The sequence below is a fragment of the Pseudorca crassidens genome, chromosome 5 (assembly GCF_039906515.1).
Source record: "Pseudorca crassidens isolate mPseCra1 chromosome 5, mPseCra1.hap1, whole genome shotgun sequence".
NCBI classification, from domain to species: Eukaryota; Metazoa; Chordata; class Mammalia; order Artiodactyla; family Delphinidae; genus Pseudorca; species Pseudorca crassidens.
Genome location: NC_090300.1, coordinates 49267494 through 49294123, shown reverse-complemented (window position 1 = coordinate 49294123; position 26630 = coordinate 49267494). Strand labels below are relative to the sequence as shown.

At 32.6% G+C, this 26630-nt stretch overlaps 1 protein-coding gene across 1 annotated transcript in view; it reads left to right on the top strand.

Annotated features, from left to right (window-relative positions):
• The first annotated feature begins 7724 nt into the window (after positions 1-7724).
• SI (sucrase-isomaltase) overlaps positions 7725-26630 on the top strand; it is a 99727-nt gene continuing 80821 nt past the window's right edge. The window contains exons 1-11 of the mRNA XM_067737224.1: positions 7725-7842; positions 8694-8830; positions 10449-10566; positions 10860-10969; positions 17726-17877; positions 19068-19239; positions 20670-20769; positions 21711-21823; positions 24825-24950; positions 25838-25969; positions 26057-26176. Coding sequence (XP_067593325.1) covers positions 7725-7842; positions 8694-8830; positions 10449-10566; positions 10860-10969; positions 17726-17877; positions 19068-19239; positions 20670-20769; positions 21711-21823; positions 24825-24950; positions 25838-25969; positions 26057-26176 — 1398 coding nt within the window. The remainder of the gene's footprint in view (positions 7843-8693; positions 8831-10448; positions 10567-10859; positions 10970-17725; positions 17878-19067; positions 19240-20669; positions 20770-21710; positions 21824-24824; positions 24951-25837; positions 25970-26056; positions 26177-26630) is intronic.

Sequence of the window (26630 nt, the reverse complement as noted above, 5' to 3'; positions counted from 1 at the left end):
GAGTATGTATGCATATCGTTTCCTGATTTGTAAAAATACTTGGCAATCTACACAACTGAAAGCCAGAGGAGGTAATAGGTAATACATATAGTCCAACTAACAACCTATTGATTTATAGTGGACACTCCTAACATTTTATCATTAGAATTCATAATTCAATAGCCAATTTCTATTCTTACCATCTGTATTGGATGTGTATTAAGTGCTCTAATAAAGACGGTCAAACCTTCACTGGTTCAAAGCAGATAGATTACTTCTCTCTCATTTAACATTTCAGAGGAAAGTTAATGATAGGGTGGATAGGTTCCTCTGGTTCACAAGATGATCCAGGAATTTAAATCTCTTCTAACTTTGTACTCCACTGGGGATAGATGGTCAAAGCTGGCTTACAGAACCACATGCTCATAGAAAGAATTAAATAGAGGATGTGGAGGGCAAGCAGTTTCTTCTTGAAAATGTAAGGTGGAAGTTGCATGCATGAATTCTGGTTTCATCTCACTGACTAGAATTTACTTACATCATCAAAATCAACATCTGAGAGATTGGAAAATGTAGTCTGTAGATATGCATTTACCTTAATAAATTTAGGGGATTCTCTGCCACTAAAAGAAGAAAAGAGAGAACACAGAGAAAATGAAAGATTGCTCTGTTGCTGGTGATACTGATAAACAATGTTTTTAAGTAAACCATATTGTTGTTGCAAAAACTGACTTTTGAGTGTATTACCAGTGATGTTCCCCAGCTGCATTTTGTCTTCCCACCTCCTGAACAAGGATTAGGATATTTAATTGTTGAATTGCCCTCACTTCTGGACATTATCCAATCCAGACCTAGTCCCTCCCCCTTCTCTAATTTCTCTTTGTAGTCACTTAGCATAAGTCCAAATCCTATAATAAACCCCTCCCAACTTTGTCTGAGACACCTTTCCCTTCCTTGTTTGAATTCAGTCGTGTTGCTGGTGGTCTTTGGCTGGTTGGCTTTGACAAGGGAGAATCGATATAGGTATACAATTGGTAGTCACTGCTATATCTTGCTTCATAAAATGTTGTGTGTACTATTGTGAATTAAGTAAAGGGGAGGAAGACATTGTCCTTGCTCTCTAAATGTTCTCAGTCTCATGTGGGCAATATAAGCAAGCATGGATACCTGTAATATGAGATAAACTAAGACAGTACTGTAACACAAGTATAAAATACACTGTTATGGAGGGGAATGGGGAGATATTAATTAATGCTCTTAAGGGCAAGTAGAAAAATTTGAATAGTCCCTTTGGAAGAAGAGTGATGTCAACTGACACTAGAAAGATAGGTTAAATTTATATTGAAGAAGGGCAATCTAGCTTCTGGACCAAATAAGCACAGATGTGAGTAAGAAAATAGAAGAGCGTAGTAGATAGATATGGCAGGAGTGTGGGTTGATTGAGGTTGTAAAATGAAATGGTAGACACCAAATTTAGAGTTTTAAATATAAGATTAAGAAGTTTAGATCTTTATCTCCAGGCAATATGTGATACTGGAATACTGCCTTGAGATTAAAACAAGTTGCATTATTTTGTTGGGAAGAGGTAGGTGGATACTTTAGGGAAAAGAGAGAATTAGAATATCTGGAGTCTGGAAGACAAGTTAAGAAAGAATTATAGTAATGTAGGTTTGAAGTTATAAATTACAGCAGCAGCAGTAAAGAAAGGATTGCATATAAGATGTTGAGAGAGAAGCACTTGCAGAATTAAATGTCTACATATGATGCCAAACAAAAAGGAGCTGAAATTTTGAGCTTTCATGACTTGGAGAAAAGTGGAGATATTAAGACAGAGAGATAAACAATGCTCTTGATGGAAACAGTAATGAGTTCTGATTTAGATCTGCTGAAGATGAGTTATCTGGAAACTTGGGTCTAAAAATTAGAGGAATAGCCATATCTAGAGCTAAAAAAACTGGAGAGTCAGCTGTGCAATTTATCAGTGAGTGATTAGACTGGGATACCAGCACTGATCATGGTCTCTCTAATGGTGCTGGCTTCTAGCTCCTTACATTGTCCTCTAAATTCCTTTGCATTCAATGTTTCATATGTGTCTTAAAGCAGGAACCTTGGCTTCTCTCTTTGTATTTGTATCTACTCTACCTACTTCCGGCTTCTAGAGGTAACAACTCAAACAAATTTAACAATTCCTAGAACCTGCTTACATTCCTTCTCCTCTCCCCATGTGGCCATTTTCCTTCTAGAGTTTTCATAGGCCTCTGAAAGAAATAGGACATTTTTGGTAATTCAGGTTTTTTTAGTACCTCTGCATCATCACTGTGAAAATCAGATTTTTCTCTTCTGTTGCATTCTGCTGGCCAGCAATACATGAAACTAACATATTAAATCATATAACTTTTAACCTAAAGTGTATGTTTGATATACATAAGTTATACTGAAATACATACAGCAAAGTCCATGGAGAGAGTACTTAAATGTTCTGATTACTAAAAGTGTCAATCACCAGGTATGGTTTAATTTCACTCTTGGTTTTTACAACTATTTTTGCCTATTGCCTACCCAACTCAATTTTTCTGTTATTTTACTTCATTAAGTTTTAACTGTTTGTACAATTTGTATATTAAAAAGTAAAATTTTTAAACTTATAATTGCTTTTAAAGAAAAACAATATATTTTAAGTTAAAATGCCTTCTTTCATTGCTGTATATAATTTCCCTATATCTATAATTGAGTACCCTTATATTGGGGTTTTGTCTAAATTTTCCTTCTAAGCAATTCATTAACACATTGCTTCCCTATTGGTGAGGTTAATGAATAGAACCAGATCTAAGGTGGGGGGATGTATGGAACAGAGGGAGCAAAAGGAACTAATCAAAGCAAAGCCCAGCTCATAGTACCAGAGAGGGAAATCTGGACACAAAATTGAAGATATAAAAATTTTAAATCACATGAAGCTTTTTAAATAGCACAAAAACTGTTACTTAAAATATGTCTACACATAAAAGAAAATCTAAAAAATGACTAATTAAAACTTGACACAGTTTTAGTTTCAATTCAGAGATGTCGGAAACTGGAAAGAGTATTTGCTCTTACTCCTAAAAAAGGGGAAAAAAGGTGGACAAACTGCTAATTAATTACTTTGTTTTGAAACAGTCAGAAAACTGAAATTGCAGGGAAAACAACTACCTTGAATTTTAAGGTTGATCCATGTTGTTGCATGATTCAATATTCATAACTCTTTACTGCTGATTAGTATGTCATTGTATACATATGCCAGGTGTTGACAGATACCTGAGGTATTTCCAGTTTGGGGAAATTATAAAGTTGCTATAAACACAGATGCCAAACATTTACAGTCAACTTGTTTATATCTATTTGCTGGGATTTTTACTGAAATTATATTGAATATATAGATCTAATTATTAAGAATAAGAACTTAACAATATTGAGTTTTCTAATCCATAAATATGGTTTATCTCTCCATTTATTTAGATCTTCGACTTCTTTCATCAACATTTTGCTGTTTTCAGAATAGAGATTCTACATATATTTTGTTAGATTTATACCCAAGTACTTATTTTTCATACTATCATAAATTATCTATTTACTTATATCTCTCTAAATATTGGGCTGGCCAAAAAGTTTGCTCGGGTTTTTCCATAACATGAAAAACCCGAACGCACTTTTTGGCCAACCAATATTTATAGCTATATCTATTCTTTCTATCTACCTATCTGTCTATCTATATTTTAGTTTCAGTTTCCAGTCATTCTTTGCTTTTATGTAGGAAGATGATTGACTTTTGTACATTGACTTTATATGCTGTGACTTGGCTACATTCACATCTTTGTTCTAGAAGATTTGGATAGATTTAATGAGATTTTCCACTTGTATAATTATGTGCTTTGTGAATAGAGAGGAAATCACTTAAAATTTCTATTACATTGGATTTAGTTCTGCCTGTTGAGACTATTCTAGAATGATTCTTATCTTATTTCCATATCACTGCTCTTTCTATACTGGAAGTTCTCCTTTATATCTCCCCAGCGCTTAACAGTACTCCATACATCTGCTTCTTTTCCTGTTTCTCTTTAAACTCATATTCAGGATACCTCAAAAAACAAGTCAATCTACTCTATGTGACCACATTATTTTAAATATATATTCCTTTGAAAAGGTAGTGCCCAGATTATATGCAGCATTCAAGTACTAACTGTTTCAGAGTCAAATTGTACTCTTTGTGGTAGCAGAGCTGTAATAATGGTAATAGACTATGTAAGCATATATAATTCTCACAGTGAACCTATGAATAAGTATTTTTATTTCTAATTTGTAGATAAAGAGACTGAGGCTTGAAAAAATTAGCAAATGTGCCCAGAGTTTCTCAGGTATATGTGGTACAGCTGGTATTTGTACCCAAGTCTCTTACATCAAACCCTTTGCTCTTAAACATTATTCTAGCTTAAACCAGCAGTATAATTGATAGCACATTTTTTTGTGTATGAAATTGTATACACTATAATTTTTGATAATAAAATTAGTGCTATAACTAATAAATAGATAAATAAAATGTTGATTTTATTTCTGTATTACTTATTTATATAGCTCTACTTTTACCTTTCATTCTTACGGATTTTGTCAGTTCTTCAGCCTTAAGATTAATAATAAGACACAGGAGATAACTTATTTAATAATTGCCTTTTATGAAATATTATCTGCTAATTGTTAGTTTCTGCAAATGTTTTTCAAACCCTAGCTTACAAATATGTTTCCACTTTCCAGTGAGAGTTTAAATTTCACACAATGAGATAAAATAGTAATTAAAGCAACATCCAAATAGTAGAAGAAATACAATTTTGAAAAGAGAAAAAAACAATATAAATAAGTACTTTTATGTTCTTAAGCTAGCTCATAGCTTCCAGAAATCAAAGAGCATCTGAGAGCACAATTATTAATTAACTAGATTCCCAGAGAGAGATATTTACACAAGCTGTTTTCAGGGTTAAGGTTTTTTTAGATTGCACGTTAGCAGAAGTTTATTAAATACTGATAGGCTGGTGAGAGTGCAATAAAACATTATGAGTAGCTCAATTTATAGCTGAGCAGTTTTCCCTGATCATTACTTTGGCAGCCTTGCCCAACTCTGGTACAGCAGAGCAAAAAGACCAGACTAGGAAATAAGGTAAGTTTACCAATCATATGTCTTCGTTACTTTCGTGTTTCCAAGTAATTGTGTGTTCCTTTAATTCATGTTAGCAATATTCCTGTCTATCTGCACTTGTTTAAAATAGCAACTATAACATATTTTCATTTGCCATTTTAAATATATAGCCCCTTGTACTAAAACAGGAAAAAACATTTCTAAATTTCTTTAAAGAGAATATTTTCTTTGCCCAGCTCTTCATTAAAATTTTTGTCAGACTCAAGTAGAATCATAGCAAGTTTAGTTGAATTGCTCTATATAGATGAAAATAAAGATCAAAAATATTTTGAAATGTAAAGAAATACTCTATGTATGATTAAATATATTTTATTTAAGAAAAATATATATGCAGAATAGAATGCTACATTTATAAAGCATTTAATCTTTTGTATCTGATCTTTTAAAGATCAGTCAAGTTAGCATCTAATAAAGTATTACTCATTTTGAAAATAAATATACAGAGAAAGGACATCAGTATATAATTTCCCCAAAAATATTTTGCTTAAAATTACTGTGATCCAAAATACGATCACTGTAATTACCACCTACAGCATATGAACAGCTTTAGTACTGATCATTTATAAGTACTCATATGAATAATTTAATTTGGGTACATTAATTTTATTCTGATTATTTTAGCTTAAAGAGGGTTAGCTTCAGGACAATGTGCACTTTTTCTTAGATTTCCCTTAAAAGAAATGCATAATCCTTTTTATTGGCTTTTTGATCTCAAAGTGAAATTACTTTGAGTGATAGTTAAACTTATTTAAAGTGAAACATTAAATGCAACTGTGTTCTTTCTCACATAACATTGAGCAACTGGGTTTCATTTTCTAAACAGCTGCTTAGATCATGTAGCTTTATTTAAATTTAGCTTACATTCATTCAGGTTCTCTGAAGATTCCTGATGTAATAAACAGTTTACATATCTATAACAGGAAATCATATGCTAAAATTGAATGCTAATCTTTAAACATTCAATCATAAGGTATATTTTAAAAATTGAGCTTGTACTTATTCGATGTCAGACTCTGAACTACTTTCATGATTCTTGCTCTTAGGAATATAACAATCCAGTGGAGGAAATTAACACATGTTTAAATAATTGCAATAGATATACTATGTGCTATTGTAAAATGGGAAAAGGATAGATAAACTCTGCTTCTGAAAGTAGGAAAACATTCACAGATGACATGGCACTTGAACTGGGCATAAATTGGAACTAACCCAGAAGAGCAAATGTGGAAGAATTGAAGAAAGATTAAACAGTGTTTACTAAGAAGACATGTTATTCAAAAAAAAAGATATTTCATTGGTGGGGATAAGATAAGGGTATAATTCTGAAAATATTCTGGAGGTAGAATCAACAGGACTTGTTGAATAATTTAATGAGGTAGAAAGATATGAAAGAGGGAAAAGAAGTTTTTAGGTTGGAACAACTGAGTATGTGAGCTGACATAGATAGCTACAGGAGGAGGGACTGGTATGAGAGGGCAAAAAATTTTATTTTAAAACCAGCAATCCAATCTATAAGAGCAATTACTGTGAAAATTCTGAATTTCTATCTAGGTATATGCCATTGAATTAAAACATATAAAAACATAAAATACAGAAAAGCCATGGAAACTTAAAGACTAGGAGAGATAAGAGATGTATGGTCAAAACTAAGTTAAACAAATAAGTTTTAAGATAATTACTAGAGAATAGCTCTTCCCTACCTACATTTAGGCACCTCTGGATGCTAACTCAGATGCATAATGTTATCTGAAATGAATATATATTTTTGATATGAGAGTTTGGTATATTTTATTTGCTATTTAAGGGTGGAACTTGGAGAGCATGTAGTTTAATTTTTTTATTTTTTTAAGAAACAACTTCTAAATATATACCATATGTATGTGTGTATATATATATCTGTGTGTGTGTGTGTGTGTGTGGTGTATATATATTTTACAACATTTTGTACTGTATTCTTTTATATAATTATATTTATTTTCTTTACCACATATTTATATTTATATTCTTTTCCACAATATCCTTATAAGAAAGCACTGTTGGAATTGGAGCGCAATAGTTATAGTACGAAGAACTGGATTTCTTGATTTTGAAAAATATAATATTTTCTCTAAGCCTGAAGTTCCTAATGAGTAAAATATGAATAACAGCATCTCCTTCATACAATTGTTGTGGAATTAAGGAACATAAGGCAAGCATAAGCTTTCTTTGACTTGAAAAAATGTTCTAAAATGAGAGAGCAAGATGCACCTACTTGGAGACCTTTTTCCTTTTGTATTTTCATTTTAGTGTACTACTATAATGTGCATCACTAATTCATTCTTTTTACTTAAAACTGCATGTTTTGTTTACACTTTTGCCAATGTGTATTATTTTAGATTATAAACTGATAGAGCTGTCTGTGGCTCTGCTTGTGTTATGCTTAGTAGACAAAAAAACCAAATATGTATAATTTTATATTAATAATGGTCACTTATTGTAGTTGTATATTCTACATTTCAAACATATATTCCTTTTCTTTCTTTAGATGGCAAGGAAGAAATTTACTGGATTAGAAATCTCTCTGATTGTCCTCTTTGCTATAGTTACAATAATAGCTATTGCCCTAATTGCTGTTTTAGCAACTAAGACACCTGCTGTTGAAGGTAAATAATATTGAAAATACTTATTATAGTGAGGTTGAGATAAAGTTTACTACATAATAATTGTGGATTTTGAAAAGTAATCTATATGAGATGAAATGCATGAAGAAAGGTCTCAGGTACGTTACACAATTACTCCAACTTTTTCTATCCATTATATTGCAGGTTTTTCAATGAAGCATCATTTAATTAAGGAATCTATGTGCTTTGATATTAATAGCCTTCCCCATATTGTGTTCCTTAAGAAAGCAAAGAGGCAAAAGGATCAGGATGTTAATGAACAGTGGAATAATCATCTATAGTTACCAGTGAGGTTCTTCTAACTAGTAGGAAATCTCATTAGTGGGGTTTTGCTCTGGGTTTCAGACACCTGCAGGGAGGTGGGGGAGAAATTTAGGGGGATAATCTCTTTGTCATAGGCTTAATTTTTTATTAAGAAGAGAGACGTTGTGTGAGAAAAACAGGTAGTAGGAATGAAACAGGCTTGAAACGTTTATCTTTTTTTTTCCTGAATATTTCTATCCATGTTTCTCCACCTTCTTTCTTCATCTCTAAAACACAATTTTTAAGCACAGTGGGAATATACATTTTGTTTCCTTTTGAATCTACCTCAGGACCTCCTGTGAATGTATTTTGATTCTCTGAAGGAACAGTCAACAGGGCTTTGACAGTTTTAAATATCATTTGGATCTTTCCCTTTTGGTGACTAGGACTTGAATTTGTGGGGTTTATTTAAATGCAAAGTTTATGTTAATTTTCATTATATATACATTTTTGAATACTTTCAATGTATTTGTTACTTGAAAAATTAATTTAAAACGATGTTTTCTTTTATTGACCTTTTTCTTTCCCAGAAGTCAGTGGTTCTACTTCAACCCCTGCTACCATTCACACAACCACTGTGTATCCTGGTTCAGGAAAATGTCCAAGTGTGCTAAATGATCTCATCAATGAGAGAATAAACTGCATTCCAGAACAATTTCCAACACAGGTCTGCAACAAAAGTCTTTAATATTTTTATGAATAGATATATAGTATGATAATTATAGTAAGATAATTATATTAAGATAATTATTTAATATTGGATCAATTCCATATTTTTAAAACTCTAGCCATTAATTAGGCTGCATTTCTTTTTATTGTATTTATGTATGAACAGATGAGAGATAATGGAAATTACTGAGCTTGCTTTTCTGTACTTCCTTTCAATTCAAATTAACAAGTTAATATTTTCCCATGCTTAACAAGCTATTGTTAAAATATAAATCTTCATGAAATTCTATCCTCTCCAATCTACTTCTTAAAAAAAATGTATAACCTTTGACAATATAGAACATTTGAGAAAGATATCTACATTTTATTAAAGTATTTGTGATGATAACATTAAGAATAACCTGTGGAAAACAAAGTAACGTTGATTCTTCTAATTTTTAAAAATTATTTATTTTTATTATTTGGTAATTGGGGAGAAGGGGCTCAAATGGAGAAAATTAAGTGTAACTGAATGGATTCACATAACCTTGACTCTCCCTTGGTCTTCATAACTTGCATGGGATTAAAATGTCAATGAGTGAATTGTGTGTGTGTGTGTGTGTGTGTGTGTGTGTGTGTATTCCCATTTTGCAATGTCTATATCAAAAGTCACACATACTTTAGATTCTGTTAGGTAATGACCCTCCAAAATGCTCAGCTCCTATTTGCTCTCATTTGCAATATACATATTTGCATGTGTATGGGTGAATGCGTGTGTGTATGTGTACCTGATGCCATTTTAATTTGATGTTAAAAATAGGAGAGAAGTTAACATGTATACCGTCAGCTGGTGAAAGTGGAGGCTTTTAACATTTTTTTCAAGACAAATAGCCAAGAAGAAAAAGCTCACAAGCATTCAAATTATGAAAACATGTCACACTAATAAATTTAAATATTAAATAGATTTTTGATTATACCAATGTTAACACACAGCAGCACCATGTGACTCAACTTTTACTATAAACATATATAATTTTTCTTCCACTTCATATAAACTTTCCACATAGATCATAAAATTACTGAGAATTTAGTATTTTACTTTATTCATTGGATGTTGCAACAACTGGCACAAACTAGTTTAAATCATATTGAACTACTAATTTTCTGGAAATAACTACCTTAAACATTTTATGTAGACTTAAGTTTAGGGCCATATCTTCATCTTTATAGCCTCACTTGCAACTTGATACATCATTGGTACACAATAAATATTTTAGTTCTTCTGCATTGACTACATGACAACAGAATAGACTGTAATTATCCAGAGGGCAGGAACCTTTAAAATAACATAAGCTTACAATAATGTGTATTGCTATGTAAATTTGATAAATCACAACTCAGAACATCAGTCTCTGATTGGGTGTAATTAATTCAATTCATCAAATATTTATATTTCTTCCAAGTGAAAGGAACAAAAGGATAAATGATATTTTAGCACATTATATATTTGAAGAAATAAGATTTTTTTAAACATTCACTCAGACATTTATTGGAATGAGTTTATGTTTAAAAAGTAGAGATTGACCCATATGATATCAATACTAACCCCATGATTCCTTTAATAAATGTTTTATCAGACACTTTGTGCAGCTCGAGGTTGCTGCTGGAGGCCATGGAATAATTCTGTTATTCCTTGGTGCTTCTTCGTAGATAACCATGGCTATAATGCTGAGGGAACAACATCAACAAATACTGGTGAGAAGTGTTCTATCATGATGATCCAACATATTTTAAGTTGAATGAAAAAAGTACATTTAAAAATTTTCTTTGGAAAGATATCTTAAATAAAATCAAATGGGAAATATGTACACAAAAATGTTCAATTTGGTATATTAAGGACATTTTTTGCATGATTGTATCTTCCAAATGAAAAAACAAAGTCATTATATGTGACAGGAAAGAAAATTAGAAAATGTGAAAACATTTAATACTTATTAATCTTTGTAAATAAAGTCATAATTCATGCAAACATTTTTTCTTTCTTTAAGGACTTGAAGCCAAATTAAACAGGATACCTTCACCAACACTATTTGGAAATGACATTAACACTGTTCTTCTCACAACTCAAAGTCAGACACCCAAGCGTTTCCGGTTCAAGGTTTGGTCTTTGAGATTTCTAAAGAAAAGTTATTAATAAAACACATTATGAATAGACTTTCCACCCCAACAAGACATTTCCCTCTTAATAAATATTTATTCCAAAGCAAAGAACTAGTTTAGACTCTTTACTCCACTTCTCTGAGACTGTCTACTCAAATATAACATAAGAAATTTTTCTCTGGCAGTAGTTTTTGGAGAATTTAATAATATAGTCAATGTAAAATATCTGGTACAGTGTCCTGAGAATAAACACTCAAAAAACTTTAGTAATTTTTGTTATTCAACTAAAGACTGTGATAAAACATTAGTTTAAAATTTAATTTGAGAAAGATGTTAATTGTTCTATATCAATGTGACACACTCTCTAGTTCTTTTTACTGATATCACTTCTAGTCATGATTTCTTTTTGAATTTTATTTTTTTTTATACATCAGGTTCTTATTAGTTATCTATTTTATACATATTAGGGCATATATGTCAATCCAAATCTCCCAATTCATCCCACCACAACAACCCTCCACCCCCACTTTCCCCCCTTGGTGTCCATACATTTGTTCTCTACATCTGTGTCTCTATTTCTGACTTGCACACCGGTTCATCTGTACTGTTTTGCTAGATTACACATATATGCGTTCATATACAGTATTTCTTTTTCTCTTTCTGACTTATTTTACTCTGTATGACAGTCTCTAGGTCCATCCACATCTCTACAAATGACCCAATTTCATTCCTTTTTATGAGAGTAATATCCCATTGTATATATGTACCATATCTTCTTTATCCATTTGTCTGTCGATGGGCATTTAGGTTACTTCCATGACCTGGCTATTGTAAATAGTGCTGCAATGAATATTGGGGTGCATGTGTCTTTTTGAATTATGGTTTTCTCTGGGTATATGCCCAGTAGTGGGATTGCTGGGTCATATGGTAGTTCTATTTTTAGTTTTTTAAGGAACCTCCATACTGTTCTCCATAGTGGCTGTATCAATTTACATTCCCACCAAGAGTGCAAGAGGGTTCCCTTTTCTCCACACCCTCTCCAGCATTTGTTGTTTATAGATTTTCTGATGATGCCCATTCTAAGCGGTGTGAGGTGATACCTCATTGTTGTTTTGATTTGCATTTCTCTAATAATTGGTGATGTTGAGCAGCTTTTCATGTGCCTCTTGGCCGTCTGCATGTCTTCTTTGGAGAAAGTCTGTTTAGATCTTCTGCCCATTTTTTGATTAGATTGTTTTTTATTTTTATTGAGCTGAATGAATTGTCTATGTGTTTTGGAGATTAATCCTTTTTTGTTGATTCATTTGCAAAAGTTATCTCCCATTCTGAGGGTTGTCATTATATTTTGTTTATAGTTTCCTTTGCTGTGCAAAAGCTTTTAAGTTTCATGAGGTCCCATTTGTTTGTTTTGGTTTTTATTTCCACTACTCTAGGAGTTGGATCGAAAAGGATCTTGCTATGATTTATGTCAAAGAGTGTTCTTCCTATGTTTTCCTCTAAGAGTTTTATAGTGTCCGGTGTTACATTTAGGTCTTTAATCCATTAGGAGTTTATTTTTGTGTATGGTGTTAGGGAGTGTTCTAATTTCATTATTTTACATGTAGCTGTCCAGTCTTCTCAGCACCACTTATTGAAGAGACTGTCTTTTTGCCATTGTATATCCTTGCCTCCGTTGTCATAGATTAGTTGACAATAGGTGCGTGGGTTTATCTCTGGGCTTTCTATCCTTTTCCATTGATCTGTTTTTGTGCCAGTACCATATTGTCTTGATTACCATAGATTTGTGGTATAGTCTGAAGTCAGCGAGTCTGACTCCTCTAGGTCTGTTTTTCCCCTCAAGATTGCTTTGACTATTTAGGGTCTTTTGTGTCCATACAAATTTTAAAATTTTCTTTTTCTAGATCTGTAAAAAATGCTTTTGGTAATTTGATAGGGATTGCACTGAATCTGTAGATTGCTTTAGGTAGAATAGTCATTTTCACAATATTGATTCTTCCTATCCAAGAACATGGTATATCTCTCCATCTGTTTGTGTCATCTTTGATTTCTTTCATCAGTGTCTAATAGTTTTCTGAGTTCAGGTCTTTAACTTCCTTAGGTAGGTTTATTCCTAGGTATTTTACTCATTTTGTTGCAATGATAAATGGAAGTGTTTCCTTAATTTCTCTTTCAGATTTTGCATCATTAGTGTAGAGGAATGCAAGAGATTTCTGTGAATTAATTTTGTATCTTGCAACTTTATAAAATTCATTGATCAGCTCTAGCAGTTTTCTGGTGGCATCTTTAGGATTATCTATGTATAGTATCATGTCATCTGCAAACAGTGACAGTTTTACTTCTTTTCCAATTTTTATTCCTTTTGTTTCTTTTTCTTCTCTGAATGCCATGGCTAGGACTTCCAAAACTATGTTGAATAATAGTGGTGAAAATGGACATCCTTGTCTTGTTCCTGATCTTAGGGGAAATGCTTTCAGTTTTTCACCATTGAGAATGATGTTTGCTGTGGATTTGTCATATATGGCCTTTATTATGTTGAGTTAGATTCCCTCTATGCCCACTTTCTGGAGGGTTTTTATCATAAATGGGTGTTGAATTTTGTCGAAAGCTTTCTCTGCATCTACTGGGATGATCATATGTTTTTTATTCTTCAGTTTGTTAATATGGTGTATCACATTGATTGATTTGTGTATATTGAAGAATCCTTTCATCCTTGGGAAAAATCCCACTTGATGTGGTGTATGACACTTTTAAGGAGTTGTTGTATTCTGTTTGCTAGTATTTTGCTGAGTATTTTTGCATTTATATTCATCAGTGATATTGGCGTGTCATTTTCTTTCTGTGTAGTCTCTTTCTCTGGTTTTGGTATCAGGGTGATGGTGGCCTCGTAGAATGAGTTCGGGAGTGTTCCTTCCTCTGCAATTTTTTGGAAGAGCTTGAGAACGATGGGTGTTAGCTCTTCTCTAAATGTTTGATAGAATTCACTTTAACCATCTGGTCCTGGACTTTTGTTTGTTGGAAGATTTTAATCACAGTTCAAATTTCAGTGCTTGTGATTGGTCTGCTCATATTTTCCATTTCTTCCTGGTTCAGTCTTGGAAGCTTATAGCTGTCTAAGAATTTGTCCTTTTCTTCCAGGTTGTCCATTTTATTGGCATAAATTTGCTTGTAGTCGTCTCTTATGATGTTTGTATTTCTGCGGTGTCCATTGTAACTTTTCCTTTTCATTTCTAATTTTATTGATTTGGGTCCTCTCCCTCTTTTTCTTGATGAGTCTGGCTAAAGGTTTATCAATTTTGTTTATCATCTCAAAGAACCAGCTTTTAGTTGTATTGATTTTTGCTATTGTTTTCTTTGTTTCTATTTCATTTATTTCTGCTCTGATATTTATGATTTCTTTCCTTCTACTAACTTTGGGTATTGTTTGGTCTTCCTTCTCTAGTCCCTTTAGGTTTAGGTTAGACTGTTTGAGATTTTTCTTGTTTTTTGAGGTAGGATTGTATTGCTATATACTTCCCTCTTAGAACTGCTTTTGCTGCATCCCATGGGTTTTGGATCATCGTTTTTTCATTGTCATTTGTCTCTAGATATATTTTGATTTCCTCTTTGGTTTCTCCAGTGATCTCTTGGTTATTTAGCCACATATTGTTTCGCCTCCATGTGTTTGTGTTTTTTACGTTTTAGTCCCTGTAATTGATTTCTAATCCCATAGCGTTGTTGTCAGAAAACATGCTTGATATAATTTCAATTTTCTTAAATTTACTGAGACTTGATTTGTGACCCAAGATGTGATCTATCCTGGAGAATGTTCCATGTGCACTTGAGAAGAAAGTGCAATCTTCTGATTTTGGATGGAATGTCCTATAAATATCAATTAAATCTATCTGGTCTATTGTGTCATTTAAAGCTTGTGTTTCCTTATTAATTTTCTGTCTGGATGATCTGTCCATTGGTGTAAGTGAGGTGTTAAAGTCCCCCACTATTTTTGTGTTACTGCCAATTCCCTCTTTTATAGCTGTTATTTATTGAGGTGCTGCTATGTTGGGTGCATATGTATTTATAATAGTTACGTCTTCTTCTTGGATTGAACCCTTGATCATTATGTAGTGTCCTTCCTTGTCTCGTCTAACATTCTCTATTTTAAAGTCTATTTTATCTGATATAATATTTCTACTCCTTTTGATTTCCATTTGCATGGAATATTTTTCCAACCCCTCACTTTCAGTCTGTATGTGTCCCTAGGTCTGAAGTGGGTCTCTTGTAGACAGCATATCTTCTTTGTCTTCTTTTTGTATCCTTTCAGTGAATCTGTGTCTTTTGGTTAGAGCATTTAATCCATATCTTTTAAGGTAATTATCAATATGTATGTCCCTGTTACCATTTTCTTAATTGTTTTGGGTTTGTTTTGTAGGTCCTTTTCTTCTCTTGTGTTTCGCAGTTAGAAAAGTTCCTTTAACATTTGTTGTAGAGCTGGTTTGGTGGTGCCGAATTCTCTTAGCTTTTGCTTGTCTGTAAAGCTTTGATATCGCCATCGAATCTGAATGAGATCCTTGCCGGGTAGAGTAATCTTGGTTGCAGGTTCTTTCCTTTAGAAAGAAAATAGTTTTTCTTTCTTTTCATCATTAAAATATATCATGCCACTCCCTTCTGGCTTGTAGAGTTTCTGCTAAGAAATTAGCTGTTAACCTTATGGAATTTCCCTTGTATCTTGTCATTTTTCCCTTGTTGCTTTTAATAGTTTTTCTTTTCCTTTAATTTTTGTCAATTTGATTGCCGTGTGTCTCGGCTGGTTTCTCCTTGGGTTTATCCTGCCTGGGACACTCTGCACTTCCTGGACTTGGGTGGCCATTTCCTTTCCCACGTTAGGGAAGTTTTTGACAATAATCTCTTCAAATATTTTCTCGGGTCCTTTCTCTCTTCTCCTTCTGGGACCCCTATATTGCAAGTGTTGGTGCATTTTATATTGTCCCAGATGTCTCTTAGGCTCTCTTCATTTCTTTTCATTCTTTTATCTCTATTCTGTTCCATGGCAGTGAAGCCTACCATTCTGCCTTCCAGGTAACTTATCCGTTCTTCTGCCTCAGTTATTCTGCTATTGATTCCTTCTAGTGTATTTTTCATTTCAGTTATTGTATTGTTCATCTATGTCTGTTTGTTCTTTAATTCCTCTAGGTCTTTGTTAAACATTTCTTGCACCTTCTCAATCTTTGCCTCCATTCTTTTTCCAAGGTCCTGGATCATCTTCCCTATCACTATTCTGAATTCTTTTTCTGGAAGGTTGCTTATCTCCGCTTTATTTAGCGTTTTTCTGGTTTTTATCTTGTTCCTTCATCTGGTACATAGTACTCTGCCTTTTCATTTTGTTTCTCTTTCTGTGAATGTGGTTTTCCTTCCACAGGTGGCAGGATTGTAGTTCTTTTTGTTTCTTCTGTCTGCCTTCTGGTGGATAAGGTCATCTAAGAGGCTTGTGCAAGCTTCCTGATGGGAGGGACTGGTGGTGGGTAGAGCTAGGTTTTACTCTGGTCAGCAGAGTTCAGTAAAACTTTAATCCACTTGTCTGCTGGTAGGTGGGGCTGAGTTACCTCCCTGTTGGTTGTTTGGCCTGAGGTGACTGAGCACTGGAGGCTACAGGCTCTTTGGTGGGGCTAATGGCAGACTCTGGGAGGGCTCATGCCAAGGAGTGCTTCCCAGAACTTCTGCTGCCAGTGTCCTTGTCCCCATGGTGAGCTACAGCCACCCCCCGCCTCTGCAGGAGACCCTCCAAACCAGCAGGTAGGTCTGGTTCAGTCTCTGCTGAAAGGAGTCACTGCTCCTTTCTCCTGGGTCCTTATATGCACACTACTTTGTTTGTGCCCTCCAAGAGTAGAGTCTCTGTTTCCCTCAGTCCTGTTGAAGTTCTGCAATCAAATCCCACTAGCCTTCAAAGTCTGATTCTCTGGGAATTCCTCATCACATTGCCAGACCCCTAGGCTCAGGAGCCTGATGTGGGGCTCAGAACCTTCACTCTAGTGGGTAGACTTCTGTGGTATAATTGTTCTCCAGTTTGTGAGTCACCCACCCAGTGCTTATGGGATATGATTTTTATTGTAATTGTACCCCTCTTTCCATCTCACTGAGGCTTCTCCTTTGTCTTTGGATGTCAGGTATTTTTTTGGTGAGTTCCAATGTCTTCCTGCTGATGACTATTCATTAATTAGTTGTGATTCCAGTGTTCTCACAAGAGGGAGTGCTGTAGTCATGATTGTAAAGAAATTAATTTCTGCTATTATTTTACCAAGTAGTTTATTAGTATCGTCTTTTGGATTTGGCAGTGAAAACACTATATCCTTTGTACATTACCTTTTAGCCACAATTTCACAAAAATTAAGATTTTATTTTAAACAAAATTCAAAATTCTTGCAGGAGTTTTAAGCAGGTGATCACTGAAATGTAACAAGGATAACTAAATTACAAAATCCCAGTATTCAAGAATCAATATGTAGTAATACTATCATTTTTTTATATTGGTCAATAAAAATTTTTATTTGATTTAGTACCATTATGACCAAGTAATTCTATTAATTCTTTTACAATTTATTCTGTACATATCCATTCAGCAATATTAAAGTTAAGTTTATGACTAGATTTATAGCTCATCTATAAAATTATTAAATTTATTATTTCGTGTTTAGAACTCGCATTTAATACTTAGTTCAGAATTGAAAAATTAAATAACAGTTTTGAATCAAATAATGCTAATTTTTCGAAATCTTTGCAGATTACTGATCCAAATAATAGAAGATATGAAGTTCCTCATCAGTTTGTAAAAGAATTTAGTGGAACTGCAGCTTCTGATACATTGTATGATGTGAAGGTTATAGACAATCCATTTAGCATTAAAGTTTATAGAAAAAGCAATGATAGACTTTTGTAAGTAATTATTTTATATTAATAAAAGATTAAATAATTGATCACTTTTATTATATTATCATAGAATTATGAAAGTCTTAATTTTAGGGCATTTTCAGAAAGATTAAATTTCCTTCCAAAAGAGGGTGGGTGTACATGTTTTAAAGATTATAATGTTAAAGGGATTTTAATTTCTCATGGAAGAAAGGAACAAGAACATGAATGAAAGTATAGAAATGGGGCCAACCAAAGTTGAAGGTGAAGAGCATCACTGATACAATCTAAGCCTTGTTTATATTTTTGCATACTTAAAACTCCTGTTGTGTCTTTTCCCCAGTATTTATCATATTCTGTTGTCAATTTGTAGCGTCAAATAGTTACTAAGCAGAGAGTGATGAATTTCCATAGTACAATTAGAGGATTTTTCATATATATGTATGAAATTAAATTGAGTATATATTAACATATAATAAATTTAAATTACTATACATATATTAATTTAAATATTACCTGAATGCCTTCATTATAAATGTATTTTGAGGGATACTTGTTGCAAAGAATTTAATAACTTTCAAGATTATAGCTCTTGAATCTCCAAGAAAGGTTAACTAAACAATTGTCAAGACTGAATCTCAGCAATTATTTTCTGTAAATATATTTTAGTAACTTGTGATTGAGTTTATGTTAAATCACAAAAGAAATGCTGTTTAACATTTCTCATAGTATATATTTGATATGCATAAAACGTAACCTTTCTATTTTTGGAAAAATAATTTTGAACTTAATTTTAATATGTATATTAGAGGTGCAGAAACCAGTATAGTACTGTATTTTAAAACTCTGTCTCTGTAGCAAAGCAGAACTATGTCTGAAATTTGGCTCTGCTGCCTAACCTTGAAAACATGAATAAATTTGTCCAATTTGTGTCATTTGTGAAATGAAATTTATAATGGTAGTTATGCTTTAGGATTTTGGTGAAGATAAAAGGAGAGAATGCATGTGAAGAATCATATTGATGATGATGAAACAAATTGTGTTGATGGAATTAACAAGTTCTGGTTATGGTATAAAATTCATGTGTTACTAAGAATTGATCACAGCTAAAGACTGACATATTTAAAATGAAATATTCTGGATGATAATATAGACCTGTATTTAGTAGAACATTTTATATGTTTCTAGCTCATTTATTTATTTATTTCATACTACAGGTTTGACACCAGCATTGGTCCACTGGTATACTCTGACCAGTATTTACAGATCTCAGCCAGACTTTCCAGTGAATATATTTATGGTATTGGGGAACATATTCATAAGAGATTTCGTCATGATTTATATTGGAAAACATGGCCAATTTTTACTCGGGATCAACTTCCTGGTGATGTAAGCCACTCTCTTTCTTGTTATAGATAAAATAGGTATATTTGAGGATAATTTTAGCCTATTTGAAACCATCATTTATTTGATGTCAGTGATACACATTCCAGAAGCTTGTTTACTTTAGGGGTGAGGATTGATATCAAAGTCCTAAAATAAATAAGTGACCAACTGATTTCATGAATATTTAAAAAGATATTTCCAATTTATGAATGTTTTCTTTTGATTTTCACTTTTATATTTTATCATTCCACTCTTGTACTTAAACCTATCCAGGGTTAGTTATTGCACAAGAATAATTCCAAACACCTTGTTCTACATGGCTTCGTATGATATAGTGTCTGCCTATCTATTGAACATCATGTCCTGCATCTATACCCACTTTTTCCTTTACCATAACATATGATCATCTTTCTTAAGTTCACATATTTTCACAAGAGGTCGGTTCTCTTTGTACGTGCTAAACCTTGAAGTTCTTTATCATTTATACAATTCATTGATAGTTCAGTTGGTTTCACCTCATAATAACTTTTCCCAAACTCCTCCATGCAGAATTAATCTTTACTTTCTAACCCTTTATTCATATTTTAATATGATAACCATCACAGTGTATTATTTGTATATACATTTGTCTGTACTTCTAGAATATGTGACTCTTTGGGACAAAGACCATGCCATTAAAAAAACTCTTTTTTTATTCATTCATGATTGCTTTGAGTCAAATGTTAATGATTTTTAAAATGCTGATGCTCTTTCATTCCTCAAAATGAATGTGAGTTATTGTTTTAAAGACCCTCATTTTGTACAAAAATATTAATAAATTTTGCCAATCTTTGTTTACAGCATCACTGTCTATAATAAACACCAGGCTAATAAATACCTCATAGCTATTTTCATACATCTTTCCTTTGAACTTCCATACCCAATCAGTCAAGAAGCCTTTCTTCTTTCACTTTTTAAGTTCATTTCCAATTTTCCTCCACCACTTCATCTACTCAACAGCTCTCAACCACTGTACTGCAAAAGTTCTATGAGGGTGGACATCATTTTGGAATTCCCTGCAATACCTTGGGCACACATGAGACATAATGGATAAGCATGCTATTACCCTATCACAGACAGCTTTTTTTTTAATTGAAGTATAGTTGATTAATATCTTATTAAAACTCATTTAATCATAGTAAAACATAAAGGGAAGTAAACTATTAATAGTATAATATATAGTTATATATTTATATCTTAATGTATTAATAATTAAAATAGGTTCAATGTTTTTTGTGCTACAATATTTCATATGGTACTTATATAGAGAAAATTGTTATAGGAGTATGGGAGTAAGTTAAATATGAAGAGTAAATTACAAGAATAAATTGGAATCCATAAAGTCCATTGTCAGTGTATAATCTTTTTATTTTAAATAAATTTATGCCTTATAGAATAATAATAATTTATATGGCCATCAAACATTCTTCATGTGCATTGAAGATACTTCTGGAAAGTCATTTGGTGTTTTCTTAATGAACAGCAATGCAATGGGTAAGAGTAATTTATCTGATAATATATTTAAATGAGACTTGAAATGTTTTAACTGCTTTCTTTATTCCAATCATAGGTATTGTATACCAGAGTAAACTTTGTTGTTACTGATTTAGAAGGTGAAATTATTATAAGCATGTTTTGTAGTTAGTGAGACATGGATTTTTGCATATCTGTGCTTCTATCTGGGGGAAAGTATGCTGTATTGTGTTATTCGGGCACTTCATTTTCCCTGCAGAGGAACACTGAACACACCCATACAAATGAATATTCCCATTCACATAGCCTCATTTGTTAAGATAAGTTAATATGTCACTCCAGATAAAAAAGAGACAGGTCTATATGGGGATAAAAAGAAGGAAGAATGATTTTTTTTAAGTTTATCATAATTCAAGTAGTGTAGAACCTTTTGTTTTTTAATGTTGTGAATAATGCAATACCTCAATTGGATAGGTGAATCAGTGATAGTAAAAACTACAAAAACTCAAGCAAGAGCTGTATACCATATGGTTATACAGACAATTACTATGTCTTGCATATAGACAAATTAAAAACCTATGTAGTTTTTTTCTTAGAAATCAACATGTGATAATATGATCTTTCACAGAATCTTCAATTAAAATAACTAATTGAAATGCAATTTTGAAAAGAAATCTTTTTGTTGTAAAAAGATGGATCCTCTATCCCCTGCTAAGCAGTTTCTAGAGGAGCTTTTGCCAACATCTGTAAAAGGCAGCTCTGGAATATCCTATCTTAAACCTCATGTATGGTGGCATTCCACTTTTCTCCTATATTCTTATCTTCAATACCTTATCTTAATCATTTAAAAAAACTGTAAAACTATGTGATTAATACAAAGTACTTTAAATAGACATTGCAATTATTTTATCACATGTACATGTTTACTATTTACATATGCTTCTCCAATTTTTGTTTTTTAGAGATTTTCATCCAGCCTACTCCAATAGTAACTTACAGAGTTACAGGTGGCATTCTGGACTTTTACATTTTTCTAGGAGATACTCCAGAACAAGTAGTTCAACAGTATCAAGAGGTGTGTTTCAGGTTTATTTTATAAATTTTTTTCTACCATACTTTCAAACATGTCTACATATTAAAATGATTTTAGCTAAGATATTTGAGGCCTCTTAGCTAAATATATTTTTAAACCGTACCATTTTTCAGATATGAGAAAGTGGTTTTTATTTTTGTTTTTCTTATACAGTGAGACACCTAGGTATATTTAGATGTCTACATTTCAGATATCAAGTTGTTTCTTGCTTCTAGGTAGGTGAGTTCAGTAGCTGGATTCCTTTGAGATGTTGCATATTAAATCTTTACTTATTCATGACCTTCTTTGGTGGGATAAAACAAAAGGAAGTATCTTATCTTCAAGTCTGAGGATACGTAATGGACATATAGGTCATACATCCCTTTGATAAGAATCTTAGAGGCAAGTGAGTTATGAGGAAGGCTAGTGAAACTTGCTGTCAATGTACCATAGGTAAATTCCAGGAAAATTGGCTCTGACACTCAGGCTTAGAAGGACAGATATTGAAACATAGTCTGAAGTCTTAACTTCTTGAGGTTATGTCTAAACAACTCTCATTTACCTGTTAAATAGCATCTTAGTGTACCTGAGCCCAAGATGGACCTTAGAAAGTTGAGGAATCCAAGGCTTATTTTGAGCCTAATTCTAGATGTTTCTCCCATGTAAATTGTTCTCCTGTGACTGTTAGTGTATATAATTTCTGGTGTTATGAAAAATCATTTTTATAGATACAAGATTTAAGAATAGTGCCTATTTATAACATCTTGTTTTATTGATAAATCTCTTGACATATAAGTCCCATTTTCAAAATGATCTCAAAAGAGAAGCAATTACTATCAAAAACTTTAGTTAGAATCTAAAAACCTGAAATAAGTGTAGGTAGGGTTTTACACAATTGAATAATTTACAATGTCTAGCAATTCCCAAATTGCTGTTCATAAATGTGAATTTCAGAAAGGCAACAAGATTTACAGTCTGTATAATATGAAATCATGGTTATTATATACAGTTATCACACCATCAAAAGAGGGGACAGCACATTTTTGTAAGAATTTGATATTTTATTTGTGAAGTATTAGTTGGGATAGTTGTCTATTACATGCTGGGTAAAGTCTGTGGTCAGCAGTAGTTGAGTTTGAGTCATGTTTGACATGAGAATGCAGCATTCATGTGATATAGCAGTCCACTTGCATACATCATTTTATGGGCAGACTTGTAGAAGCTTGAATTTAATGAATAAGATAAATGACTTGTATAGAATATAGCACTATTAATCACTGCTGCATTTCAATGGGGCTCAAATTATGTAGAGAGAAGCAAAAGAGACTACTTCTTTTTGAAGAAAAACAAATTATCCTCTCTGTATAAATTAATACATTAGTGGTCCCAGTATGTCAAAATTTAAAACATAATGCATTTGAATGACTAGATCGTTTCATAAGTTTTAAAGATAATATATACATATAAGGTATAAGATGAATAGTACATAAATTAATATAATATATAATAAAATATGTTTTATACACTTCTATGAAAATAAATTATGTGATACATATAATACATACACACACACAGAAATTTCAATCACATGTCCAAATCTTTAAAGAAGTTCAATGGAACATAAGGTGTTTATGAATAGAGTTTAAACATACTGAGTTTTGGGGGATTTTTATTTGATACCAAGTTATTAAAAAATAATTTAATGCTTAAATTGAATAGAATACAATAACCTGAGTATTTTTTTTTATTTTTACATAGCACTTTTTTTTTAACATCTTTATTGGAGTATAATTGCTTTACAATAGTGCGTTAGTTTCTGCTTTATAACAAAGTGAATCAGTTATACATACACATATATCCCCATATCTCTTCCCTCTTGCGTCTCCCTCCCTCCCACCCTCACTATCCCACCTCTCTAGGTGGTCACAAAGCACCAAGCTGATCTCCCTGTGCTATGCGGTTGCTTCCCCCTAGCTATCTATTTTACATTTGGTAGTGTATATATGTCCATGCCACTCTCTCACTTTGTCCCAGCTTACCCTTCCCCCTCCCCATATCCTCAAGTTCATTCCCTAGTAGGTCTGCGTCTTTATTCCCGTCTTGCCCATAGCACTTTTTAGACATATATGATGAAGAAATCATGGATCCAAAAAAATGTATATTACATAAAGATACATATATATAAACATATATATATAAATACCTAAACCAAAGAAAACCCATCATGCCAAATAAGATATTTGTCTTAATGTAACCTAATACTTAGTTTTTGGTGAAAAAACTTAATATCAGTTGCACTCATCTTTCCATGTGCAAAATCCTGTGCTCTGTTGTGATGAGACACTGGTGCTCTGTTGTGAGTTTGCAGTGAACCTGCTTGGGCCACCAGAGAGTGGGAGGAGAAGGGCCCATTTGGTCCTTGGTGGAGGGAAGAAACCAATGTCCTACATGGGAATATAAGTACCTTATGAAATAACTGCCTGGGATCCTTGTAGAAATATATTTTATTAATATTTTTGCAAACTCAGAGAGAAATAAGTGCCAAAATGCAAGGGAATAGAAATTGTATACTTTTAAACATCATTTTTTTCTTATGTGATGATCATTCATTCATTCATTCATTTTGTTGGTACAAGAAGTGGGAGTGTGGTGGGACAATTTTCTTTTTCTCAAATCTCTTTAATGCTATTATTTTATTCTCTTTTTTAACTTTCCACGCAGGGCAAAATATACTTTTGTAGATGCTACTTTTTTAAGTGCTACCTTTCTGATTTTTTAACACAAAATTAACAAAAGATGAGTGACAGAACATAAACTTGCTAAGTGTTTCATAACAAAATTCTAAGAGAATATCCAGGACACATTTAGAATGCAGACACAAAATCTTTGTTTAAAATATATAGTTAAACTCAAATCAATATTAGAGATGTAACAATAAGAAGCATATTAATATTTGTTTCTAATATTTGTTATTGAGACTAATTAAATATCCATTTACTTCAAGCTCATTGGACGACCAACAATGCCAGCATATTGGAGTCTTGGATTCCAACTTAGTCGCTGGAATTATAAGTCACTTGATGTAGTGAAAGAAGTGGTACGAAGAAATCGGGAAGCTGGCATACCATTTGTAAGTAGGATGAAGGGTTTGTGGGAATATATTTCAAGTTAAATGTTGTCATATAATAATAAGTGTAGGAAATTGTCAGGATTATCATATATACCATATAGATATAGATATAAATATAAATTATTAAGCTGCTTTTTTAATGATAAAGTACACATTATGTCCATATGCAATGTATAGGCCTACCTGAATTTTGAGAACTGATTATGAGTTATACTACACTAGAACACATGTTGAAGTGTGAACAAAATTATAGTCAGTTTTTTAAATATACTTTATTTTTAGAGCTTATATACTTTTTAATGTAATAAAATTTTAATGTATTTTATGTAATGTGCAGTTTTTTTTTTGCAGTTTTGTTTTTTATACAAAGAACCCATATATGTACATATATATATATATAAATGTATATATATTGACCTAATACATACCCAGTGATCATAACTGAAACAAATGTGAATAATCATTTAATGCTTTTGTACTTTAGAATTAGAAAAACTAGTTTTATAAGCAATATCATTGTGTCTTTAGTGAAATAAAAGATATCTAAGTTCATTTACATTTTTTTTTTTTTTTTTTGCGGTACGCGGGCCTCTCACTGTTGTGGCCTCTCCCGTTGTGGAGCATAGGCTCCGGACGTGCAGGCTCAGTGGCCATGGCTCACGGGCCTAGCTGCTTCACGGCATGTGGGGTCTTCCCAGACCGGGGCATGAACCCGTGTCCCCTGCATCGGCAGGCGGACTCTCAACCACTGCTCCACCAGGGAAGCCCTAAGTTCATTTACTTTTTAATCATTATATTTATAATATAAATTCTTTGGACTTAAAGGTTGAGGTGATTAGAGGCTTCTTTCAGTACTGTTTATTGAAATATACTCTGCTAATTTTCAGGATACACAGATCACTGATATTGACTATATGGAAGACAAGAAAGACTTTACTTATGATCAAGTTGCATTTAATGGCCTCCCTGAATTTGTTCAAGATTTGCATGACCATGGGCAGAAATATGTCATCATCTTGGTAATAACTGATTATATATATTAATTTTTACTATTTACACCTTTGTAAATTAATTGGTTTTCTATAGTTTCTTTTCTCAATTATTAGGACCCTGCAATTTCCATAGAGAAACGTGCCAATGGAGCAGCATATGAAACCTATGAAAGGGGAACTGCACAAAATGTGTGGGTAAATGAGTCAGATGGGACTACAGCAATTATTGGAGAGGTAAAGCATGATATTCATTAAGTTTGTGTTGCTCAGATTTTCTGTTGTGCAACATCAAAGTGTTTCTGAGTGTGTGTGTGTGTGTGAGTTTGTGTGTGTGTGATTTTATTTCCTTTCAAATCTGGATTTGATATTTAGCTGCATAGAGAAATTTTAGAGGAAATATTTCAATTATCTCTAAAACAGTTTTTGTAGAAAGATAATTTTCAGTGACATAAACAAAACTAATGGTAAAAAATATGATAAATTATTTGGATTATTGTAAAATTCTGATCATTTGATGTAAAATAATTGTATGTATAAACTGAGTACTTAAATGCTGGGTAATAAGATTTATAGTGTACATCTTCACAATGAAATCATAAGATAGCTATGATTAAAATTATTACTTTACATGTGGGAAAAGTGAATTTGAGAGAGGTAAGGTAACTTTCCTCATGTCAGAGAATTAATA